The 24300-nt window shown below is 35.8% G+C and overlaps 1 protein-coding gene across 1 annotated transcript in view; it reads left to right on the top strand.

Annotated features, from left to right (window-relative positions):
• SGCZ (sarcoglycan zeta) overlaps nt 1–24300 on the top strand; it is a 551451-nt gene that overhangs the window by 439420 nt on the left and 87731 nt on the right. Inside the window, exon 5 of the mRNA XM_080373912.1 lies at nt 2051–2173. Within this exon, the coding sequence (XP_080230038.1) occupies nt 2051–2173 (123 nt within the window). The remainder of the gene's footprint in view (nt 1–2050; nt 2174–24300) is intronic.

Here is a 24300-nt window from a genome sequence, read left to right as displayed (position 1 = left end):
TGTGTTTGTCCCAATTTCATAGAGTAACTGGATATAGCCAACAAAAGTATGATATATTTTGCGAAACAACATATACGCTTAACATATCTGTAAACTAAGAAGTAAAATTGAAAAAAAATATGAATTGACCTTCTAACTTTCACTTGTGTTTCTGCCACTGGACAGACTCACAACAGTCTGTTGAACTCACTAGAGGCCTCACTAGATCTCACTGAGTTTCATAGAATAAGCATTCATATAACAAATACAAATACATTTTTAACAGCTTTTTAAGAAGATATCTTCACCTGTGGCGATGCAAAAGAATGGAGTATCCTTCCCAACCGTATTGCTAGCATGCATCATTAGCTATGTGTTAGTATTTTAAATAAATAATTCAGATATACCTGGGGACAACACTATCAGGGAAACAGAAATGATCTTTCGAAAGTATTTTTAGTAATGGATGAGTTCAGTAAGACAGCTATGTGTGAATATATATTGTAATTACATTTATCCTGATGGACAATTAGACTTTGTTACATCTTTTATTAGTGAGCATCCTGGGATGTTTGTGAGATGTAACGTTTATCACCTGGCTAACAATAGGTTGTCTGAAATATGTCCTGGTCTGTCTTTATGAAAATGTAGATTTTTTTCAAAACAAATCCAACAACCTGATTATCGCATTTTAAATAATATTTTTAAATATTGTAGAGAGAGGTAGAAAATACCATTTTACAATTTTACATCAGAATAAACATGTCTATTTTGAGGAAAACAAGACATCATAAGTATTATTATAATTAATTTTCATTTTCTTTTTACAGTCATTGAATTAAAAATAGCCAGAAATTTTTCACAGTACAAATGTAAGTTCATCTGAAAGAGGAATTGTTGTTTTAATTTTATAGCTGATTCTGCAAATTAAGGGCTGCTATGGCAATTCCTCATCCAAAGTTAGTTATTACAGGTTTTATATTTCTTATTATATATTTTGGTAATGTACATTTGCATATTAAACAGAAAACTTCCACATTATGGAAGCAGATTTTTTTTACAAACCTGTAACCAGACTGATAAACTGAAAGGACATACATGGATTTCTTTGCCATAATGCCTTCCCCATGATTTTTAACCATATATATTGATGGGTCATTCGGATGTACATTAGAAATCTAATCAGGGATCAATGAGAAAATTATCAGGCAATTATTTCCTGAAATGTTGTAATTTGCCTTACAGCTGGTTGTGCTGTATGCGCTTCATTGTTTTTCAGAACCATTTTCAGAACTGAAGTTTTGCTTTCACTTATTAAAAAAATAAAACAAAATAAAACTTTTCAGAACTTAGCAGACAAAACACTGAAGAGTAGGATAAGACTTGTAAATTGAAAACCAATAAATTTAACAGAGTTTTGTATCTGCAGCCTTTTTTTTATTTTACAGTTAGATGCAATTCCATAAGTCGTCCCCATTTCAGGAAATTTTTAGGGTTTTGGAGCTTTGAGACATTTGGGAATCTTGTTTCATAGACTATGAAATAAATTGCGATATCTCCCTTCATCTTTTTTCTTTGCTTTGTTGAGTTTTTTTTGTTTTGTTATTCCATTGTTCAAGTTTGCGGTAAAACAATGAAAAATACTTTTCTACTGTGTTGATTTGTTGGTCTTTATGGAATAGGCTCAAACTTTTTTTTTTTGTTTGTTTGTTTGTTTGTTTTTTCCATTGGAAAGAAACTAATTTAAGCTGAGCAAACCCCTGAAAGCTGTGCCTGAATTGGCATTTCAAGATCTCAGAGTTTCAAGCACATTCTAAATTCCTGTGTTGACTTCCACAGAACACTGAAATAGATGTTTTCTATAGTTACTTTAAATTCTATCCCAATATGCAATAGCGAAACAGTTACTCTGTAAATTAATTTAACAATATTTTGTAATACCAATTATGTGCCAGGCTTAAAGCAAGCCTGTATCATGTATTTCCTATGTTCTGGATATTCCATATATGCTAATGATTACTTTTATTCTTACAAAATATCACAGATGAAACATTCACTTCCTTGATTTCAGGAGCTGATGCTGTGGAGGCCCAGTGTAAAAGATTTGAAGTGAGAGCAAGTGAAGGTGGAAAAGTATTGTTTTCTGCAGATGAAGATGAGATTGTCATTGGAGCTGACAGACTGAAAGTAACAGGTATGGTAATAATAAGGTTTCTAAATGGAAGTAAACTCTGTTTCTTTCTGTTTGTTGTTTGGGATTTTTTTTAGGTTTGTTTTATTTTTTTGTGTGTGTTTTTAATATATATAAAATATAACAATATTTTAATTTAAAATATATAAAAATATAATATATTTTATAATTAGTAATAATTAATCTATCAGTCTTCAACAAAATTTTCAACCATTGGTGAGGGAAAAGTCTTATCATCAGTGATTGCTTGACCAACCAAAAGATATAGCACAATCTAAAAATCAATTCCTGTACAGGCAGATTTGAACTTAAACTCTGCAGGAAAAACTATGGTACAAATCACAGTGATCTGGCTTTTATATGATACCATTGAGCATAGTTTTGCAGTACCTAGGCCATTTGTTTAGGTAATGCCCCTTCACAATGATAAAAACTATTGTTATATAATATGACCTTTGTTTTTTCTGTACACGAAGTGTCAAGTCTAACTTCCATGTGAATTAAGAGTATGTACTCTGCTTTAGGAGGCTCAGCTGAAGTGTAGGTAGTAGGAACCTTGGCTGGACTTGAACATTTGTTCAATAGTTTGTTCAATAAGTTGAAAAAAGTTCTCCTTGGCATTTTACGATCATCATTACATATATATCTATATGTATCAATAACTCATTTGATATTAGAAATGTGTTAGCTTATAAAAAAAATAAATCATTTACCTAAGTGTGTTTTAAATAAATGCTTTAACTTTGACTGCTTGATAAAATCTTATCTGAATTTAGGCTGGACTTGAGCTAGTCTAATATATTCATAATCTCAAATAAGATACAGAACTTGAATTGCTTCACCAGTCAGGGATGTTTAGCTTTAGGTCAGTCTGTATCTGGGGATGCCTGCTTTACAGAGTTCAAAATCAACCTACTAGATTGAAAGTTCAGTTCTGTAGAAAGTGTAAGATGGTTCTGGTTTATGATGATTATAAGATATCTCTTTCTTGTCTGTAAAACTAAGTAATGCATTATTAGCAACTTCAAGCTTCTTTTTAAAAATAAGTATTAGGTAGTTCTGCTTCTGTATAATGCTACATATAATATTAGAATAGATCCAGGAAGCAGAGTCAAACTGGACTTTCCTCATAAGCCTTCAAGATTGTTGCTTGCCAGTATGTGGGATAACTTTTCTTCCCCATTCCTTCCTGTCTGACCTCTGTCTATCTTCTCTCACCAAGCAAGTTGTTTTAATACTGTTAAACCAAAAGAAAAAGCTTTTACAAGCAGGTAGTTTAGTGATGTTGCAGTATTCAATATAGTACATTAAATTGTATTGGTTTACCAAATTTGAGGTTAGGAGGAGACATCAGTGTTTTGTTGAGTCAGGAGCAATTCTTCATTGATAGCAGTTGTACAAAAATTTTGCCACAGTAAAACCTAAGATAATAACTGGATTAACACAAGAAGAAAAAAGAGAATCATACTGAATCCCTCTTAATTTCAAACTTGATCAGAATATTATACTGAGAAAGTAAATATTAAACACGGGAGATTTCAAGGCATCTATCATAAGCTAAAAAATAAAACATCTTACAAATGACACAGAGGATTAGATTTCCTGTCATTATGAAATGCAATCATGAGTTGTAGATGTCAAGATAATTTATTTTTTTTTATTGGACTTCAAAAGCAAAGCACTGCTCAACTGTCGTTAACTTCAAAGGGGCTTGAGTTCCACAGCACCTGTAGACATCAGTTGCATAGAACACAGAATAACTAATGAAAATTTATTCGGTGATGCTTAGCATGGGATATAAGTTTGTTCCTGTGAATTAAACAGAATTTTCTCCTTAATTCTAGACGTACACTTGACTGTATGTATATTTATATTAAAAAAAAAATAAACCAAAACCAAAAAAACCCAAACCACAACAGAAAAGAAAAGGCTAGGGAAAACCTATAGTTAATGCTGCTTTAATATATTCATCTGAGTTTCAGGGATTACTGTATACCTGTTGAATCCTACCAGAGAATCTCACCACTTGAGTTGTTTGTACAAGTAACTGATTTTCCTTCTGTGGCTAAAATGAGAACTAAATGAGGGTGAGGATTGAATTTTCAGGAAAACGTTTCATTGGACTAGAAAAACTATTTGAGGGTTAAACCAATTAAAACATTGACTTAAATTACTGGTGCACACGCACACATAAAAAGAAAGATTTAGACAGCATTTAAATATCACAAAGAAAATATGCATATAGGAGGGTTTATCAGGTTCCGAGTGCTGTCATTTAGGTCATGAAGTCAAATAAAAATTATGTTCCATTAAAAAGCCTAACATCCAACATTTTGGGTAGTTTGTTTAGAAAAAACTGTTCAGATTTTTTGTAATTTTAATTTGAAAGAGTAATTTTTAAAAATAACTTGAAAATTGTCTTTTTTTGTTTTTATTCAGAAGTAATTTAATGAAGTTGAGATCATTTTCTCCAATTTCTGGATAATCATCTTGAAATCAGATTTCATTAGTAAACTGTCTTATAATGAGGCTGTAAAAGGCTAGTTTCAAAATTTTATGCTTTAAATCCCTAGGGCCCACTTTAAGTTAACTCTTCCATCATTTTCTTAGAGGAGAAAAATGAAGGGAATGGAATTAGATTTCTAAATCAATGAGCATTTCTGAAAGGCTTAGGCCAAATAACCTCATATCCCAATTTCTGTAACCCTGAAAGGATTTCTGCAGCATAAGTACTAATCTTCAGCCAAATAATAAATCTATAATGAGACATCTATGCTTTACTGTTGACTCCAGTCTAAAGCTCAAATTATTTAACACAGATTTCCCAATGGAGACCAAAAGTTGTATGCCCATACAATCTCCAGAGAAATAATTAAAGAAGAGAAATCTCCCAAAGGGTGAAAAAAAATTTTCTGTCTTCATGGAAAAATAAAATAACAACATCTTTCTTGCATGTAATAAGTAGCTCTTTGAATTCTATCCAAGATTGTACGATACCTTTAAATTCTTCAGCAGACTCATGAAAGGTGATGAGTCTCTGTAAGTTACATCAATCAGACTGCATTACCCTATATGACATGACTGATGAAACCTGGCAAGACATCATAATGTCAAATGTCAACCAGAATTTTTTTTAGTGTGTTTTTTTAAAGCCTGCATTTTGATAGTCATGTTGCCTTGGGGTAAATATAGGAAAGGAGCAATGGAAGAACAAAGAAAAGAAAAATTAGTATCAAAAAACCAAAAATAAGCTGTGCTTATTTGGAGACGAAACTCTCACGAGTAGTTATGTGAGGTACTACAATGAAAACCTGACCTTATTTTATTGCTTAGCTGTGAAGAGTGTCTCTTTGGAAACACTTCACTGCAAGTGGGTCCAATAAATGATGCATTTTGGTAATTAATTTTCTAAAGCGTGCCCATTTCATGGGCATTTATAAACTACTGTGGCAATGTGAGATTTACTTTATATGACTTTTTCTCAATTCAGAAGAATGCTTTTGTAATGCAGAGCTTTAAAAAGCAATCTATCATAAGGCAGTATAAGAAATTCTTGAATAATTTAAACTTGAAAGATTAAGTTTACAGCTTCTCATTGATTATTTTTGTAACATTTTTTATTTGTGAATTTTTATATAGGCAGTCTATTCCAGGAAGAAAGGTATAGTAGAAACAGGCTAGTAATCTAGATATTAATATAATTCCCACGTAAGAAAAATATGGAGTCAGAAGTAGCACTTTTTGTTTTAGAGACATCACAGATACATATTTCGCTGTTAAGAGTCTCTCAATTTAAAATCAGGCAGCTGGCTGATTTAATTCAGGCTCCTTATTTTTCCTTCCGTTTTTACTTTTGCTTTTTCTTTTAACTGTGTTAGCTTTCTAATTTATTATTCAAGGAAAGAAGAAAAAAGATTCAACCTCTGCTTTGTTAGGCAGAGCCAGTAGAATTGCAGCATAGTGTTGCCCCTTTGCCTAGGGATGCCTCCTACCAGCAAGTTCAAGGCATATCGTAGAGCTTTGTATGGAGGGAAGAGAAAGTCACAATAAAGTAAACACATTGCCAAAGACCTGGGAAACAAGCAGGAATAAGGAGCTCAGTTTCTAGAGGGCTCACAGTTTCCTTTCTGCATATGGTTAAACCTCTGTCCATCCCTTGTATTCACCTTGTCCCAACGAATGAACAGCACCTATAGCATCATGGAGTCTTCTCTACTCCCTCTGCAGTTACAGAGCAAGAGTATCTGTTTGTCTTTTACTTCTGCTCTTTAAACCTTAGTACAGGTTTTCTGGACTATGCTTTTATTCTATATTTCTTTTAATTGCAATATCATCTCTCTAAAATTAGCTTGTAGCAGAACTTGAAAACACTGTATTGGTCGCACTGATTGGTGCGAGTACAGGCGTATATATCACAGCTCAGCTTTATCCTGCTGCAGTACTTTTGAGAAAACAGATAAAGAAGGCCTAGCTCAACGTACGCTTTTCTGAAACACTGCTACGAAAGAAGGTTGTCATTCTTTCTATAAAAAACTTCCACTATACATTTCCGTTAGTATAGTTTGTCTTCTTTTTTTTTTTTTTTTTTTTCTTAAACCAAACTTGTAGTGTAGCAACTGTATAAGAAGTACTAAGCAAAGCAGAGGTCACCTAGTGATACTCTAAGCAAAACACCTACTTTTTTTGACAATGTAACTGAGGGTTTTTTCCCTCTGAATTTGAGGGTGTTTGCTCAGTTAAGGCTAAAAGCATGTTATCAGAGACTTTTTTGTCCATTAAACTTACAATGTCTTATCCAAATTATACATTTTTCTTTTTTTGAAAAGAATATCTCTTTATATTTTTTTGAAGAAAAGACTGCAATTTATTTTTTAATTGTCTCCTACACGTTCTTCTGATCCATATACTCCATTCGGACTTGGTTATAGTGTTCTTTATTTAACCATGATTTTATCTCTGACCTTTCTTACAAAGCCCATAAAAACAGTAGTGTAACTTAATTTGTTACAAGGTACTTTCTTCTAAATCAGTTGTACTTCTAGATGTACCTTTTTATTAATCATGTTTAAAAAAAGGCAAGGCAAAAACGAGTTTGCAAATTAAACTACATAGGATTTACATCAGAAACCATTACTGTTCTGCAGTCAAATCCAGTTGTGTTTTCTTGATGCAGCAAATAAGCTGTGTAACGTCTAAATAATCTAGACTAGATAAGCTTTCTGAGGAACTAATTTATTTTGTTTCCCTATTACTTAGCTGCTGGTTTATTTTCTGTCATCCTTTATTGCTGTATGTCTGAGTGGTATCATCTGTTTTAGCACAGGACCTGAAGTCCTTTCCAAATAAAACTCATGTTTTAAATAATGATAATTAATATGTTAAGAGTAAATAAATAAGAAGCTAGTTAAAAACTTGACAGTTAATGTTTTACCAAGATTTTAGTAATTGTTCTATAGATTTCAACTGCTTGCATAATTTATTGAACCACAAAGCTTTTCAGATATATGGAGCTCCGTGTTTGTATTGTGTGAGTTGATGTAACTAGATGAACATTACTTTGTTTCTGTATTTCAAACATAATAATAGATCTCATAATGGGAATTGTAGTTGTAATAAGGCTTGCACGTGGTTGCTAGCAGTAGCAAGAGAAACAAAAAGGAGTGCATCAGTAAGTAGGTTTTGATTTTAAGAATTTGCTGTAGGACTGTGAGTCTGCAGATAATTGAAATATAGAAAGGTCTTCCAGAATAATTAAAAGGAAATTATAAAGTAGATATATGGCTTATGGCTATAAAAAGGAAATATGACAGATATATGAGGAAATATATATGAATTGCAAATTAGGTTAGATAAGTAGAAATAAAATATTTATAACAAGTACTGAAATGTAGAAATATAAACGATTGTTTGATGTATGTTGTTATTATGGTGGGTGTATACCTAGTGCCTTCAGAGACTGAACAGGAATTTCAGTAAGACTGGAAAAGATCTGGGATTTGCCATGTTTAATTGGTAGATTCCCATTCAGGACAGGTGGAGTTTGTAAACTGAAGTGACACAAGATGAAGGGAAGCTCTTAATCAATTTAAAGTGGCTTACACAACCAAGTTAAGTGACCACAGTAAAACTGTATTTGTTATTGTAGTAAAATGTTAAACCTTTAAGTAGATATGCCAGAAATTCAGTACCCTGAACACTGAATGAACCAATTTTTTTTTATCATCATCTGTCAGTAACAAAAATGCATTACACATATAGAATTTCTGTGTTTCCTCAGTAATGACTGCATTAATATGTACCTCAAAATATGCTGAATGAAAAAGGTTTCTGATAAGCTTATTTAGATCTCAGGGAAGCACTTAAGATCCAGACATGTCTGTATGAGAGCTCTGATTGAAAGATAATATTGTTGCAGGAGTCTAACCTTGGCAACAGAGCAACCTGTCAGAGCATTACTCTGGAGATACAACTATAGAGCTGATTACAAGCATACATGTGGCGCTCCAAGCTGCCTCTGAACTGGAAGTTTTATAGGTAGGCTAAAAGTGGTGAGACTAAATAAATAAATCTCTTGTCCAGGACATTGTTCAGATAGATTGATATGTTCCAGTTAAGGGTAGAATGCATCCAGCCGGTTCAGATTACATACAGCATGTACTTACATCGGCCTGCAGGTGACTATGTAGATTGTTGGAGGACTACATTGACCTAAGCATAACAGTTTATATGCAAAAGAAAGATTTTGAGTTTTGGCACTTGAACAAAAACATGCCAAGGAGCAGAATGATTGGTCTCAGGAATGCATGTAAAGAGAAAGAAGCCTTGATAAAAGAAGTTTTTTTCGGAAAGGGGAATAGACCCAAAAGAAGATAAGTGAGACAAACATGCAGGCAGTTTTGCCAGCACAGGGAAATGTGTTCAATTTCTTACAGCCATTCTACTGACAAATTCTCTACAAGGCTGTTCTGTAGAGAGAGACATAGAAGGAGCCAACATATAGTCAGGCAGGAGAAAGGAGAAGAAAGCAAAAAACCTGGCAAAATGAGACACTCTTGATTTTTAGGGAGGGGAAAATCATCCCCTACCTAGAGAGTCAACCTTTCCATAATCTGTGCTTTCTGAATGCCTCTCTTTCCATATTCAACTTTTTTTTTCCCCATTTTTTCATAACATCATTTGTAAGAGATGACAGATTTTAATCCTTCCCTCTCCTTCTGGGCTGTAATTTATTTAATTCTTTTAAATAAAGTATATGTTTTTGAGCTGATTTTATACTTGTCTGAGCTGTTCCTTTGCAGAACACAGCCAGCAGCCTCCCAAAGTTAGTGAGGAGACTATTTGCTTTGTTCTGATAGAAGGAAGTAGTGATCCAGAGACTGATCCCAACTTCCATATTGAATCTGGTTTTCAGGTTCAAGCTTTGACACCAAGGTTAAGTTATTGGATATTGGTGACTGTAAGAATTAGTATTTTGGGGGAAAACTGCCAATATCTGCATCATATTCCCAATCATATTGCACATTCCCTGTTGAAGGGCTGTGCAGAGTCCACAGCTGCAATTTGAAGTAGACCCAGTTTTGAAGGCTCTGAATTGCGTGATACCTGGCAAATCCACATGGCCTGTGTAATAGTCAAAGCCTAGTGGAAAACTGGCCTATTATTAGTAAGCTGAGGTAAGTCTTAAATCAAACCAAACAAACTTGTTTGGAAAACACCCCCTAAACTTTCAGAAGGTTTTGATGCAGGAACTGGATATAAACTGGGTTCAGATTTTGTAGTAAAATTCTAACTCTTAAAACCTGAGCTAAGCCTGACACTCACATGCCCTCGGGCTTTGATAGTTTTGAAAATGCACATTTAAATTACAGCTGTCAGACTCATCTCTATTTTTAAGGTATAGCTACTCACAGGAGGGAAAGGTGAATCATAAAGCAGCTCCATCATTCCCATTTTCTTTTTTTGCCTTGAAGTACTTTCTTATGATTTATTTCTGCCTGGAAACAAAATTCTATTGTTGTAGGTAAGGGTCAGGCTGCTCTATAGGATTTCAGTTCAATGAAAAGAGTATTTGGCTCCAAATACTCATCTATAATGATGATACTACAGGACAAAAATATCTTGCTTCATCCTGGAACAGTATTCTCATTAGATGCTAGAAGATGAGATCATTCAGATTTCCATTTGTAAAGCCTTCAGGATAGGAGGAATACTATTACATTTTTAGGAAATATTGCAGGCATCTGACTTTTCCCAAATAATGTACAGATGTACCTCTTACTGGGAGCCCTGTAATACATGTCAGACCTGTACTTTGTTTTCTCTGAATCCTATCTGAAACCACTGCAAAGTGGCTTTTTAAATTTTTATCTAATCATAAGCCATTTTTTTTTTACCCAGCTTTCAATACTAGCTAATATATTTAGTAGCCGTGATTTGCACAGTGAGAATATACAAGAATATGTCATGACATGCATCATACTTTCAAAATTTATGTGACTGAACAAGATCTTGACTCTAAATTTAGGTAGAAAGTAACAGAAAGAATAAATATAAAAATGCTCACAAGGAGGTACTCTTTCAGTCTGTGGCAGTCACAGTTTGAAACAAAACTCTACTCAGAAGGAAAGCTGGCAGATTTCCACCAGTAACATCTTGGACTTCACTGTTATCTGTAAATCTATTTTTAAAGTAGGTATGTAGTCAAAGCTGTGAAAAAACATAGATTCAAATCATTTTCAGTCTCCATTACATTTCAAAGCTTATTCACAGCAGACTCCTATAAGCTAGGAATAATTTCACCCACAGGAAACAACTCCAGAAAAAAAATTATATCACCCACAAAAATATGGCCTACAGCCTTCAGCCTACGTTGTGAATTTAAACTCCTACCCTTATTGTGGCTAATGATGAGTTTACATTTCACAGTGTCTGACAGCATTAAATTCAGCACACCGAGACACAAACATAATAAGTCATCATTTTTGCACTAGAAATATATCATCAATGTATATAAGCTTTTGTATTTGAATTAAAAGTATATAACAGTGTGGCTTTGCTCAAGGTTCAGAAGGTAAAGGAGTGTGTATGTGTGTATGCAGATTGAAAAGTATAGATAGAACAGTATAAGAATTCAGATTGGGTAATGTAAATTCCAGAAGGAAGGGTGGCAAAAATCAACATATATTCTATAAAGAAATGAAATTATGTGGGGTAAGCATCATCTCATGAAGAGAGAATGAAGCAAAGAACGGTCAGTATCCATGCAGAAATTGATTCATCTGAAGAATGTATAACTGCTCTAAGATTCAAAATGCAAATTGATTTATACTTCATGAGCACTGATGAAAGGGCAAAGAACCTATGTGGTAATGTTGACTACCAAACAAAAAAAGTCATACAGATGAAGCTTTTTATAAACAAAAAGAATCATCTAATGCACAGGTCCTAGTGACAGAATTTTGGAATGTTTGGGCACCTCTTGTTTCTTATAACTATAGAGACAGATATCTGTTAGGAAAAAAAAGATCAAGACACCGTCTATACAAGATTTATAGATTATAAGCATGACACAGTGTTGAAAAACTAACATAAGGAGTGTTGCTGATCAGTGGGAAGGAACTGAGAACATGAAGGTGGAAGGAAATCTGAAAGGGTAACCACCATGTAATGAGAATACCCCCTGTTTAAAAGTTCCAGGGAAACACGACGGCAAAACAAAATAAAATTGACTTCCAGAGGTCAATTTAAAAACCTCAGAGAATTCATAAGTAAGATCCACAGAAAAAGGTCCTCAGAAAAAGAGTTGGGACAGATTTTGGATCACAAGCTGAAGAGCATCATGTGATGCAAGAAAGTCAAATATGAAGCTAGAATGTGTAAACAGGAGTAGAGCCTGCAGATCTCTGGATCTATTCAACACTGGCAAGGGCATCTCCAAAGTGCTTAATCCAGTTTGGTGTACCGTTGCTCAGTAAATGACTGAATAGGATCCAGAGCCATGAGATTGATTAGCTGTCCAGGAGCATGATCTCTGAGAGAAGAGAGAAAAAGATGGTGCTTGAAGAAAAAAATATCAAAAGGTCTATGGTATCTGTCTTGAGGCCTTGAAAAATAGCCTCTTGGAAAACAAGTGATGCTTTCTATCAGTTTTTTAAAAAATAATAGAAAAAAAGACAAATAAAAAACCAATACTTTTTTTTCTGGGAAAATAATGAAAGACTGAAATAATTTGGCCGTAGAGAATGTAGAATTTCCTTCATTTTCATCTACAGAACAAATTATACCAACATCTTTTGAAGATCACAGGTTGATCCTGATTTGGTTTTGAACTTAACGATCACAGCAAAGAATAAGCCTTAGAGGGGATCAGATATTTTCTTTTTATCTCTAGTCACAAGCCAACTAATGTAAACACAGTAAGATTTGCTCTTTCTAACCTTAAGAGTAATGTCCTACTCTTTGCAGCTGCCACTGTGATAGACAGGCACACTTCTCATAAGTTTCTTCTTCTTTAAAATAAGTCTTCTCTGTATTAGTTTTATTGTAAATGTCACATATAGCTGTTTTATTCACATATAATTGTTTATTATTTTAAATATTTCTAAATGTTTTGTAGTATTTATTATTGCATTTTAATACTTTATGGGTAGCTAACATTTTGGGCTCTTAAACTTCTATTTATCAGAACAATCAGTCACTGAAGGAACCCTACCTCACACTTGAATTTATAGAAATTATAAAAAAAATCTTTCCATTAAAAAAAAAAGCATATTTTTGTGGGAGAATCTTTAAAGTTGATAAATGTAATGTGCATATTATTTACTAAGAATTTATGGAAAATGTGAAATCAGTAGAATATATGAGGCTTTACGTTAAAACACTTAGCAAGACTAGATAGAGATTTCAGACAATTTAACAAAGTCAATCAGATTTTAGGAATGTCTAGAAGGTGCCAGTATAGCAATATACTGTTGTTGTTCTAGGTGCAACACCGATAGAAGAGTCAGAATTCTGGCAGAATTTTACACTAGAATAATTCTTACTAACATGGTAGATACAGCCCTTTTCATTGTAGTTTTATTTATATTCCTTAAGGGATTCTTAGCTATAATACAGTGTTTAGTATGAAAACACAGGTAGGTAGCATGAAGAAAAAAAAAAAAAAAAAGAGCTCAGTATATGTGTTTGCATCTAGCTCTCCATTTGTATCTCTAAGTAACCACTCATAAAACCTATTGATTACAAAATCCTCATTTTGACTTTTACATAAAAGTATTTTTGTTCAAGCTAAGGGTAAAATTATTTTTTTCTCTTTTACAAAGTGAGAGAAAGCAATAGCAAATAATTTTATTCCCGTCTTAAGATTTTCCTTTTCATTAAACAGAGGAACGCTGAAGTCTCTCCATAAATCCTGAGCAAGTCTTAGTACAATGGGACATTATGACAGGTGGAGTCTACCTGTGCTGTAGAGGGAAGGGCATGCGTTCCCAACCAAGGTCTAGCAAGTAGTGTTTGTACAGCCATAGAACCATCACCTACTTTCTTGGCTTTCTCTGCTGCCTTTTAGCATGTGCTTTCACAGACAGGCAAGTAATTTGTGAGCTCTAGTTTGCCCTTCACATATGCTTAACATCTTTGTTCTGGCTTGTTCCACTGAAGTTCTTCAAAATTCTCATCCCTTCCACATGGCTGCTGACCAGTCACATGTTGACCATTTCTGTCACCCAGTGACTGGTCAACAGCTTTATTTCTTTACCTCATGAATATTTGGTTCTTGGGAGACCTGTCATTAAGATGGACAGAAGTGTTTCAGATAGAGTAGAACTACATTATGTACTACCTACCACTCCTATCCAAAATTCTTCCATCTACCAGCCAAAACAGTTTTTCCCAGCAGGGACATCTCCAGGGGGCAGCCTCCTTTTTCTGAGGTCTGATCATCAGTCAAGAATCTCAAGGTAAGCCTAAATGGTATATTGTATGTGGATCCAAACAAGTTTTCCCCTTACTTGAAATCCAACTAGACACAATCTAACATCAATAGTCTTGAAACTGCTAACTCATTGGTGTAGACCCTAGCCTGATTGATTTGCTTTCACTCTCAGCAGCTATGTGATACTGTGTTTATGCCTGGTCATATGTTCCTGGCTTAGAAACATATTCTCCACAGACCTTTCTCCTTCTTCGTCCTCTGTTGCAAACAGTCGCTGAAGCTTTTCAAATGGGTTTCCCAGATCAGAGAGAGCATCCTTCTTGGAGAATCCCTCTCAATTTTTTCAGACCTCAGCTAGTCTTTTTCTTTAAGGAATTAATTTATTTCTTCCTTTTAACTCTTTCTTAAACTTTAATTTTTAAATTTGGGTGTCATCTGGTTATTTAGGCTCAGATAAATTGAACACAACAGGGACAGTAATTTTATAGCTATAGGGCTGATCTAATGGCCCATACAGCCTAGCCTCTCTAAATGTATGAATATTACCAGGCTCAGACAAGAACCTAAGAGCAGAACTCAGAACAGTTCCACTGCAGAAATGACTTCCCAGTTTTGAACCACCTGTGAACAAGCTGCCTTTCTCTTCTATTTAATTGTTTGAATTTCAGTAAATAATTTGTGATGGTTATTTGATCATGATTATTACAAGTAGTAAGTGGCAAATCCTATGACCAGGAGTACAGGGGTCCTGCCTCCAGCCTGGTGTAGGAAAGGAACAAGCATGTTTACTGGACTGTGTGGATCAGATGGCCAGGCACGCCAGACCCACAGGAGTATAAGGCTCTGGTAGACACCGGTGCACAGCGTCACCTAATGCCATCAAGCTGTACACGGGCAGAACCCATCCGTATATCAGGAGCAGCAGACAGATCCCAACAGGCTGAAATAAGCCTGAAGGGGAAGTGACCGGCCGAGAGGCTCCATGCGCCCTTGGTGTAGACTAGCTTAGGAAAGCGTATATCAGGGACCCAGAAGGGTACTGGTGGGCTTTTGGTATAGCTGCCTTGGAGACAGCTGCCTGTCTATCCTGCCCCATCTCTCAGAGGACCCTTCTGTTGTGGGGCTGCTGAAGGCTGAAGAGCAGCAGGTGCTGATTGCTATGACAATGGTGCACTGGCAGCAATATCGCACCAGTCGAGACTCCCCGATTCCCATCCATAAGCTGCTTCACCAACTGGAAAGCCAAGGAGCAATCAGCAGGACCCCCTACCCTTTAATAGCTCCATATGGCCAGTGCAAAAGTCTAATAGAGAGTGGAGACTAACAGTAGACTATCGGAGTTAAACCATGACAGCTTGATACATTTCTAAAAGTCATTCTCATTAGTTTCATTGACTGTATTTTCTAATTTTTTTTTTCAAAAAGTATTAAATATTTATTCTTTTTTTTTACATTATTATTATTTTGTACTGTACAATTGTGCATAACACAGTGTGCAATTAATATATATTTTTTCTTTGAGTCATCTCCTGTCAGGTCTTATTAACTATTTTTGTTGTACTTGAACTGAGGTACATAATTTTGGGATATTCCATTCCAAACTTAGGAGTTCAGTACTACTCCAGGAATGCTGGCTTTTTGGTTCCTGTTTGAATAAATACTGTCACAATCAAGTACATTGGTCCAAACTATATGCTTTGATGAGGTGGGCACTCCTAGGTATGATACTGAGTACAGTTAATGCCAAACTGCAGTGTTTTGAAACAAAGAGCAATGCTACAAAACATTGTCATTCCACAGGATTAATTCACAAAATGTCATTAGGACTGTATGAATGGAAGAGTGGCTGGTTTGGACCTTGCTTGGCAAATTAAAGCATCCATGGTTAATTATGCTGACATTGTAAAATAACACTCTACAGCTACCCTTTCCTCTTACTGGAAAGAAAATGAAAATAATTTGGTTTTGGCCGTGAAAAGGGACCATTCTCTTGTCCTTTATATCCTTCTGTGTACAGTTCTTCTTTGTATAGTGTATTTCCTATACTTCTGTTTTAGAAGTTAGTTTTTTTTGATATGTATTTTCAACTTCACTTTTAAGTAAGTTTCGGTAAAACTAGGGAAAGATGAGAAAGCTGCATGAATAAGCACACACCACTGCAAGAAAGGATAGGACAAATGAGCTCAGAAAGGTAAAGCAACCAGAGACCTTTCCTTTCATTAATCATCATGCTGTAGTTGTTAGCCCAAACTAAAACCTACGTGTCAGTGTTTCCTTATGGTATGTGTTCCATTCATAGATAAACTGAATTGAATATGCATACCATGAATTTTAATGTTTTGATATATTAGGAACACTTTATTGATCCTGTCAACACTAATATCAGTAATGGGTACCTTGAGTTATGTTCATCTAGCTGTTCTGACTTAGAAAGTATTAGAATTCAGTTTTATGGTAACTGTTCTTTACCAAATATCTTGGTTTTCATTGAAGCTATTAGATAGTAGGTTTGTAAAACATTTGAAATGTACTTTGTGAACATGCTAGAAAAAGACTGTTAGTGCATAGATGTAAGCAGACATATACAGAAATAATCCACATACAAATGCCTTTCAGTTCTTTCAGTCAGCCTTAGTCCTTTACAAATGCTGAAATGTGTTTGAAATGTATATTTTTTGTCTCAAATGGAGACTTTGCCCTTAAGTCACCGTCACCATCATTCTAAACCAGTCTGATACATAAAGTGTGATAGACGTGACAGCAAGTACTGCAGGTTACGCCACTTGCAGTGTAACTAGGTATCGTTCTTTTTCATGTCCTTTTTCTGAATCGCTTTCTGCAAAGCAAGTATGTTATGGTGGTCAAAGGTCTAGGTACATCAGCACATAAAGCTTTCAAAGTACTTGGATATCACACTAAGACACAAGAGGTATCCAAGATCAACAGAGCAAAATACTGGCAGTGGCTGAATGCCAGATTAACTTGAAAAATTCCTTTCCCAATTTACGGTTGAAAGAATGAGGTGGGATTGGTAGTTACATCTGAACGTCTTTTCTCATGAAACATCAAAGGGAAATATTTTTTTTCAAAATATTTCTTTTCATATCAGGCAAATTAGTTGTATTATTTTTACTATTTTTATCCTAACAGCATTACCAAATGATGGACTACTTGTTTAATCTGTTTTTACACTCTCAGTGTGGAGCAGAGAAAATGCATAGATAAAGCATATTGTGCAGCAAGAGTATTTATCAACAAGTTATTTCATGTTTTAGCTGTCAGGAATATTTTCAGGCTTTTTTATAGTTGTAGGATTTTTTCTTTTCACTGTCATTCTTGGCCTTGCCTGCCTGTTTTATATTTAGATTTAGGATAAAAGCGAAAGACCAAGCAGAGTTTCTGAATTTGAAATTTTAATGAAATTACTTCTTTTTTTTTATCTTCTTGACAGCAAAACTAATAGTAACTCAATACAATTTCATTTTGGCAAAACATTATTTGAAAAATTAGTATAGCTACTAAAAGGAACTTTTAATACAAAACAAGGAAAGGAGCAGAGGGAATATCCTGCTGAAAGAAACCAGAATGTATTACTTGCAGTAGTAAGATGTCTGGAGGCCAGAGGGAGACTGAAGGACACGGAAGATTGATTCTAAAAGAAATTAATTCCTTTGGAAGGTTTAAGAATGTAAGAATAGAGGTCTTTCCAAGTCAGGTTCTCTTCAGTGAAAGATGAAATGGCTGGACTGGTAAGCATCATGACAGTTTGTTAACTGGATAATAAAAAGAAATACCACTTAGATATGGGCTGAAGAAAATGCAAATTAAGAAAGGCTTTCTTTTTTTTTGTCTCAACTTACCTCTGAACCTAGTGAGGTCTTTTGTTGATAGCTGGACATAGGAAATATAGTCTTCCTGTAATTTTAACTTAAAAATGGTAAAGCAAAAGAATTGATTTCACGACTATCAAATTGTATGATGTTCTGCTCCATAGACATGACAATCCTGCTGCCCAGTGTTCACTATTCTGTTCTGAAAGTGCCGAACATAGTGTAGTTTAAGAGGACATGAACAACAGGTTTCTCTGGCATCTGACCACACCAAATTTTCACGGGGGTAGTAAAGCCTGCTTTGATAATTTTAACCAGACATGCCTTGGTATGTAGCAAGGCAATGAAAATTGCTTAAACCTTAAAAGTGTTACGGTGAATTTATGATAGGTGTATTGCAACAGTGACAAGAGTGTGATTTTTGAGCCTCTCCTGACTCACAAACAGTAAAAGAGCAAAGACTAGACTAGGGTTATGCCACAAGACTCACAGCAGAGCTGGGCTGTTAACAAGGTTTGCCAGGTAATCTGAATTGTGGTTGTAACATGCGCCCTGATACTGCTCCTTGGTGACACAGAAGGGAGTGCTGAAACCAGCACTGATAAATTACTCTGTGACCAGCTCACTCCTGCCTTAAAAATGGAGTGGTAGATCCAGCAGTAAATTACTATCATAAACACTCTTTCCACAGCCTCTGCAAGGCATGTGGAAACTCTCTTGTGGTTCTTGCCTGCAAAAGCATCTGAGTCTTTGGCAAAAGATGCATATTTCAGCCAACTTTAGCATATTTCAGTCTGCTTTAATATCTTGTCCTTTCCTGCAGATCTGCTGTCTTTCCTGTGATTAATACAGGTAACACATAGGCACACATTTGCTAATATGACCATTGGTGGTTTACGGTCATTGCAGTTAAGTGATTTGAAATACACCTGCTTCTATTTTGCTGCTAAATTAAAAGGCTTGCTTCACTGCTGTGCTGACTTGAAGATGAGAATATTAAGTGACAAAATTACTGTTGCACATTCCCTCTCACAGCTGCAGAATTTCCATTTAAAACTGCAGTAAAGACTTATCTAAGTTAAGTCATTTGCCCTTTTGCATTGCAGTAATGCCAGGTTTGAATGTGCTGTACTCATCTGTGTAATTTACTTCTAGAGAGAAAACCAGAATGTTAATAAAGAGCAGGAATAAAAAGGCAGTCATAATAGGCGATAATCAAGATAACTAGTGGTAATATCAAACAGAAACTTTTTAACAATCTTGTAAGGAACTGATATTATAGCTTCATTTTATTTCTCAAATCTGGAAAAAAGAATTATGAATTTCAATAATTGGAGATACTAACATTTTTGTTTCATTTTGGTCTAATAGGCACCAAAATGCATTATATAAACTTATCTCCATTTCAGAATTGTAAAAATGCATGTCAGGTTTATTCTCACATTTTCACTTTTTTATGAATTCAAAAGTATTTGAAGGCATTTTTACAGTGGCTTTTTAAATACATACTATATACTTGCATATGATGGACTTTTTATATGTGTATTAGTGCCCTCTGCAGGGTGCACAAATGCACTTATCTAAATATTTGTTTATAATTTATCAATGGCATGGTAATTCCTATGTAGTAAAAATGCTACAGTAGAGCTATTTCAAAAATCTGCATTATAGTCCTGCTGTTTTGTGGCTTCCTTTTGCGTAAATAAAACAATTCGCTAAATTGTAAGAATGCAGTAGTAATTGCCACATAATCATTAAAAAAAAAAAAAAAATCAGTATGTTGCGGTAATGGCAAAGTAGAGAACAAAAATAAATGCACATTTATATATGGTATAAAGAACTGGCCACTGAAATCCATATAAAGCACCCTATGTATTGGTTTTAATGCTCAGTGTAACTTAGAGGACTGCTGGTATAATTAAAGTGAGATTTCCTAACAACCTTTCCCAGTTTAGATAAAATTCAGATGTGTCAACTGCTGACCAGATGTTGAAGGGAAAAACTTCAAGGTGCTTATGTTGTGTGCATTGTTGCTCTAGTCTCAGTCATGTAACAGTAGTTAACTAACCTCCAGAGATGCCATCTTCTCTTTTTTGCATGTAAATTAAATATAAATAATCCGTACCTCTAATTTAGGCAACTAATGAGATGTCTAGACTTAATGGAGAAACTTTTGATAAGTTCCTCTGAGATTTTGACTTTTCAAAATCAAACCATTTGTTTATGGAATATTTTAAGCAAAGGGCAAATGTGCTTTGCTTTTATCAAAAGCTAATCATTAATTCTTTTGTTTTAGAGCTTTTTGAAGCAAATTAGACAGACATTCCTGGCATTTTGTAGGTAGGCAGCAGTACATAATAATTTTTTTAAAAAAACCTCAAAATAGGAAATTATTACTGGTTGTTCTTGAAACTAGGTGAGAAATAATTTTCTTATTCTCACTTTTTGTACTGAATACTACAGAAAAAAATTATAATCTGGGGGAGGGGAAGTAATGTGAGAGTGAGAAAATTGTTTCTCACCTAGTTTCTAGTGCTTTTAGTAAAAATCAAGATAAAATAATAAGATAATTTAATTAGCCTTGAAGTTAAACCCTTCATTTTGTAGTCGGGCTGTCCAAGTTAATGTCCCATTCTTTTACACCCCAGGTGAGTCCCCTGGCCATAAAGCTATTGACTGTTGTTTGATAGTCCTCTTATTCATTGATTCATTCAATTTTCATCAAGGAAACAGCAATTCTGCTTTGTAACTGATAAACTATTCATTAGAGCATAAGCCTGGGTGTTCCAAATCCTAGGGTTATCTTCTACAACAAAGTGAAAATACAGTATTTTTTATCTATGGAATACAAAAATATTCCCTTTTTTTTTTAATGTATACAAGGACAACTTTTGCTCTGTGTTCCACTCTTGGGAACCCTGAATCATTTATAGCATTCCACCAGGGAGAGCAGGAATGGGTAATATTATAGCAGGGGTCTGCTAAAGGCCACCCAACCAGGAAGGCCACGTGGATGAAGCCCTCTATAGACAGATATGAGCTGCTTCACATTCACAAGCCCTGGTCCTCATGGGGGACTTCAACCACCCTGGAGTCTGCTGAAGGCACAACACAGTAGGGCACAGGCAATCCAGAAGGTTCTTGGAATGCATTGTTCATAACTTCCCTCTCCAAAAAGGAGAGGTGCCATGCTGGACTTTGTTCTAACCACCAAGGAGGGGCTGGTGGGGAATGTGAAGCCTAAGGGCAGCCTTGGCTGCTGTGACCACAAAATAGTGAAGTCCAAGATTCTTAAGGCAATAAGGAGGGCACACAGCAAGCTCACTAGCCTGGACTTCAAGAGAGCAGACTTGTCCTCTGCAGGGATCTGCTTGTCAGAGTACCATGGGATAAAGCCCTGGAGGGAAGAGTGGCCCAATAAAGCTGGTTAATATTCAAGGATCACCTCCAAGCTCAGCAGCAATGCTTCCCAACAGAGATGAAGTTGGGCAAGAATGCAGGAATCCTGCATGGATGAGCAAGGAACTCTTAGACAAACTCAAACGCAAAGAGGAAGCCTGCAGACGGTAGAAGCAAAGACAGATAGCCTGGGAGGAATACAGATAAACTGTCCAAGCAGCCAGGGACCAAATTAGGAAAGTTAAAGCCCTGATAGAATTAAATCTGTCCAGGGACATCAAGGGCAACAAGAAAAGCTTCTATAGGCACATCAGTGATAAAAGGAAGACTAAGAAAAACATGGGCCCTCTCTGGAAGGAAATGGGAGACCTGGTTACCCAGGCCATGGAAGAGGCTGACTGTTTTGCCTCGGTCTTCACCAGCAACTGCTTCAGCTGCACTGCACAAGTTGCAGAAGACTAAGGCAGTGACTGGGGGAATGAAGAACTGCCCACTGTAGGATATCAGGTTGAACACCATCTAAGGAACCTGAAGGTGCACAAGTCCATGGGACCTGATAAAATGCTTCCACAGGACCTGAGGGAACTGGTGGATGAAGTGGCTAAGCCACTATCCACCATATTTGAGAATTAGTGGCAATTCAGTGAAGTTCCTACCAACCAGAAAAGGGGAAACATGACCCCCATTTTTAAAAACAAGAAAATAAAGGAATACTGGGGTGCTACAGGCCTGTCAGTCTTGCCTTGGTGCCCAGCAGGATCATGAAGCAGATCCTCCTGGAAACTGTGTTAAGGCACATGGAAAATAAGGAGGTGATTGGTGACATTCAGCGTGGCTTCACTAAGGGTAAGTTGTTCCTGAAAAATTTAGTGGCCTTCTACGACGGGGTTATGGTGTTCACAGATCAGTGAAGAGTGAGTGACATCATCTACCTGGACTTGCACAAAGTATTTGACGCTATCCTGCATAACATCCTTACCTCTAAACTGGAGAGATGGATTTGACAGGTAGACCACCTGGTGGATAAGGAATTGGCTGGATGGTCACACTCAAAGAGTTGTGGTCAACAGCTCAGTGTCCAAACGGAGACTGGTGATGAATGCCATTCCTCAGGGGTCCATACGGGAACCAGTGCTGGTTAACATCATTGTCAGCACCATGGACAGCAGGATCGAGCGCACCCTCAGCAAGTTTCCTGATGACACCAAGCTGTGTAGTGTGCTCAGCATGCTGGAGGGAAGTGATGCCATCCAGAGGGACCTTCACAAGCTTGAGAGGTGAGCCCCAGTGAACCTCATGAAGCTGAAAAAGGCCAAGTGCAAGGTCCTCCACCTGGCCTGGGGCAGACCACAGTATCAACACAGGCTGGGTGGAGAATGGAATGGGAGCAGCCCTGAGGAGGACTCGGAGGTGCTGGTGGATGAAAAGCTCAACATGGCCCAACAATGTGTGCTTGTAGCCCAGAAAGCCAACTGTATCCTGGTCTAGATTTAGATTAGATATTAGGAAGAAATTCTTTACTGTGAGGGTGGTGAGGCACTGGAACAGGTTGCCCAGAGCAGCTGTGGGTGCCCCATCCCTGGCAGTGTTCAAGGCCAGGCTGGATGGGGCTTTGAGCAACCTCATCGAGTGGAAGGTGTCCCTGCCCATGGCAGGGGGATTTGAACTAGATGATCTTTAAGAATCCTTCTAATCCAAAAAACCATTCTTTGAATCTATGATTTTAAGAAAAATGTAAACCTGGCCATCAGATATAGATATATATGTATGTATAGGGGAAAAAAATCAGTTTTTAGTTTTTAGTAATTTACTGTGAAATTTAAATGTAAGTTTTAAATCTATTCATATATCTACCTTTTATAACTTTTCAAGGAGACTGTATCAATTCAAGCAGAAAATAGTTCTAGTTAATCATTTTTATTATTACGTGTATCTCCATCTGTCATATATCATAGTGGAAAGAAGTAAAATATATCATGACAATTATTCTTTTTTAAAACTTGTTCTTTGTAAACCCCTTATATTTTCTAATTTCAATCATGTTTTGAAGAAATATTCAATTTTAATGTGAATTCTCAGCAGTTTCATTTAAATAGATGGACTTTTTTCATCCTAGAAGTAGCATTTAGAATAGCCATTTCCAATTACTAATTGAATCATGTTACTACTTTGTGCAATCCAAGCTTTATGCAAATAGATTCCATTTTACAGCAGAGGAAACCAAGTGGTGGCCACACATAGATTTTGGATGTGAACCTTCAAACATGTGGGTGAGCAACTGAGTAGGTGTAATCCAGTTTCATTTGCATTGCAAGACAAGAGGTGTCGTAACTGCTCACCATTAGGAAGCAATGTTTCAACTGTTTGTACTCAATAGATTTTAAGATTACATTTAAGAAGATAAATACTGACTCTAGCAATTTTGCAAGTATTTCCTTGAGTTGTGATTTGCTTTGATCAAAATTTATCACACTGAAGATGCTGAATTTTAATCTATTGGGGAACTCATTCTTCTCATCTAAATGAAGGGCTCAGTAGGATTCTTGCTTTAGTAAGGTTGCCATACAGAAAATATGCATCAAACATTAGTCATGTTCAAGTGCCTTGAGTAATGAATCTAAATCATTCATTTTAGAATTTACATTTTAATAACAGCTTACGTCTGAAGACTTTGATGCTCATGCTTAAGTTTACAAGTGAACAGCTGCATCTAGTCAGGCCATACAACAGCTTCCTACCTATAATATACCTCCAACATGGCCACATCAGCATCATACCTGAAACTTTCACTATTTAATATTCATCAGTTTTGCTGTTGAGGGATTCCACAAGACTGAAAACCTAGAAATCATGCCAATCACATCTTCATAAAATAACATACTTACTTTCACTTTAGTTAAGTACACCTCCATAGCAAAAATCAGGTTGCACCGTGTTTTTTTAATAGAAGTACCCAGCTAAATTACATT

Source organism: Falco punctatus (assembly GCF_963210335.1).
Source record: "Falco punctatus genome assembly, chromosome: 1".
In the NCBI taxonomy this organism is placed as follows: domain Eukaryota; kingdom Metazoa; phylum Chordata; class Aves; order Falconiformes; family Falconidae; genus Falco; species Falco punctatus.
The sequence above is the reverse complement of the archived record's forward strand: the minus strand, read 5'-3'. Positions and strand labels throughout refer to the sequence as shown.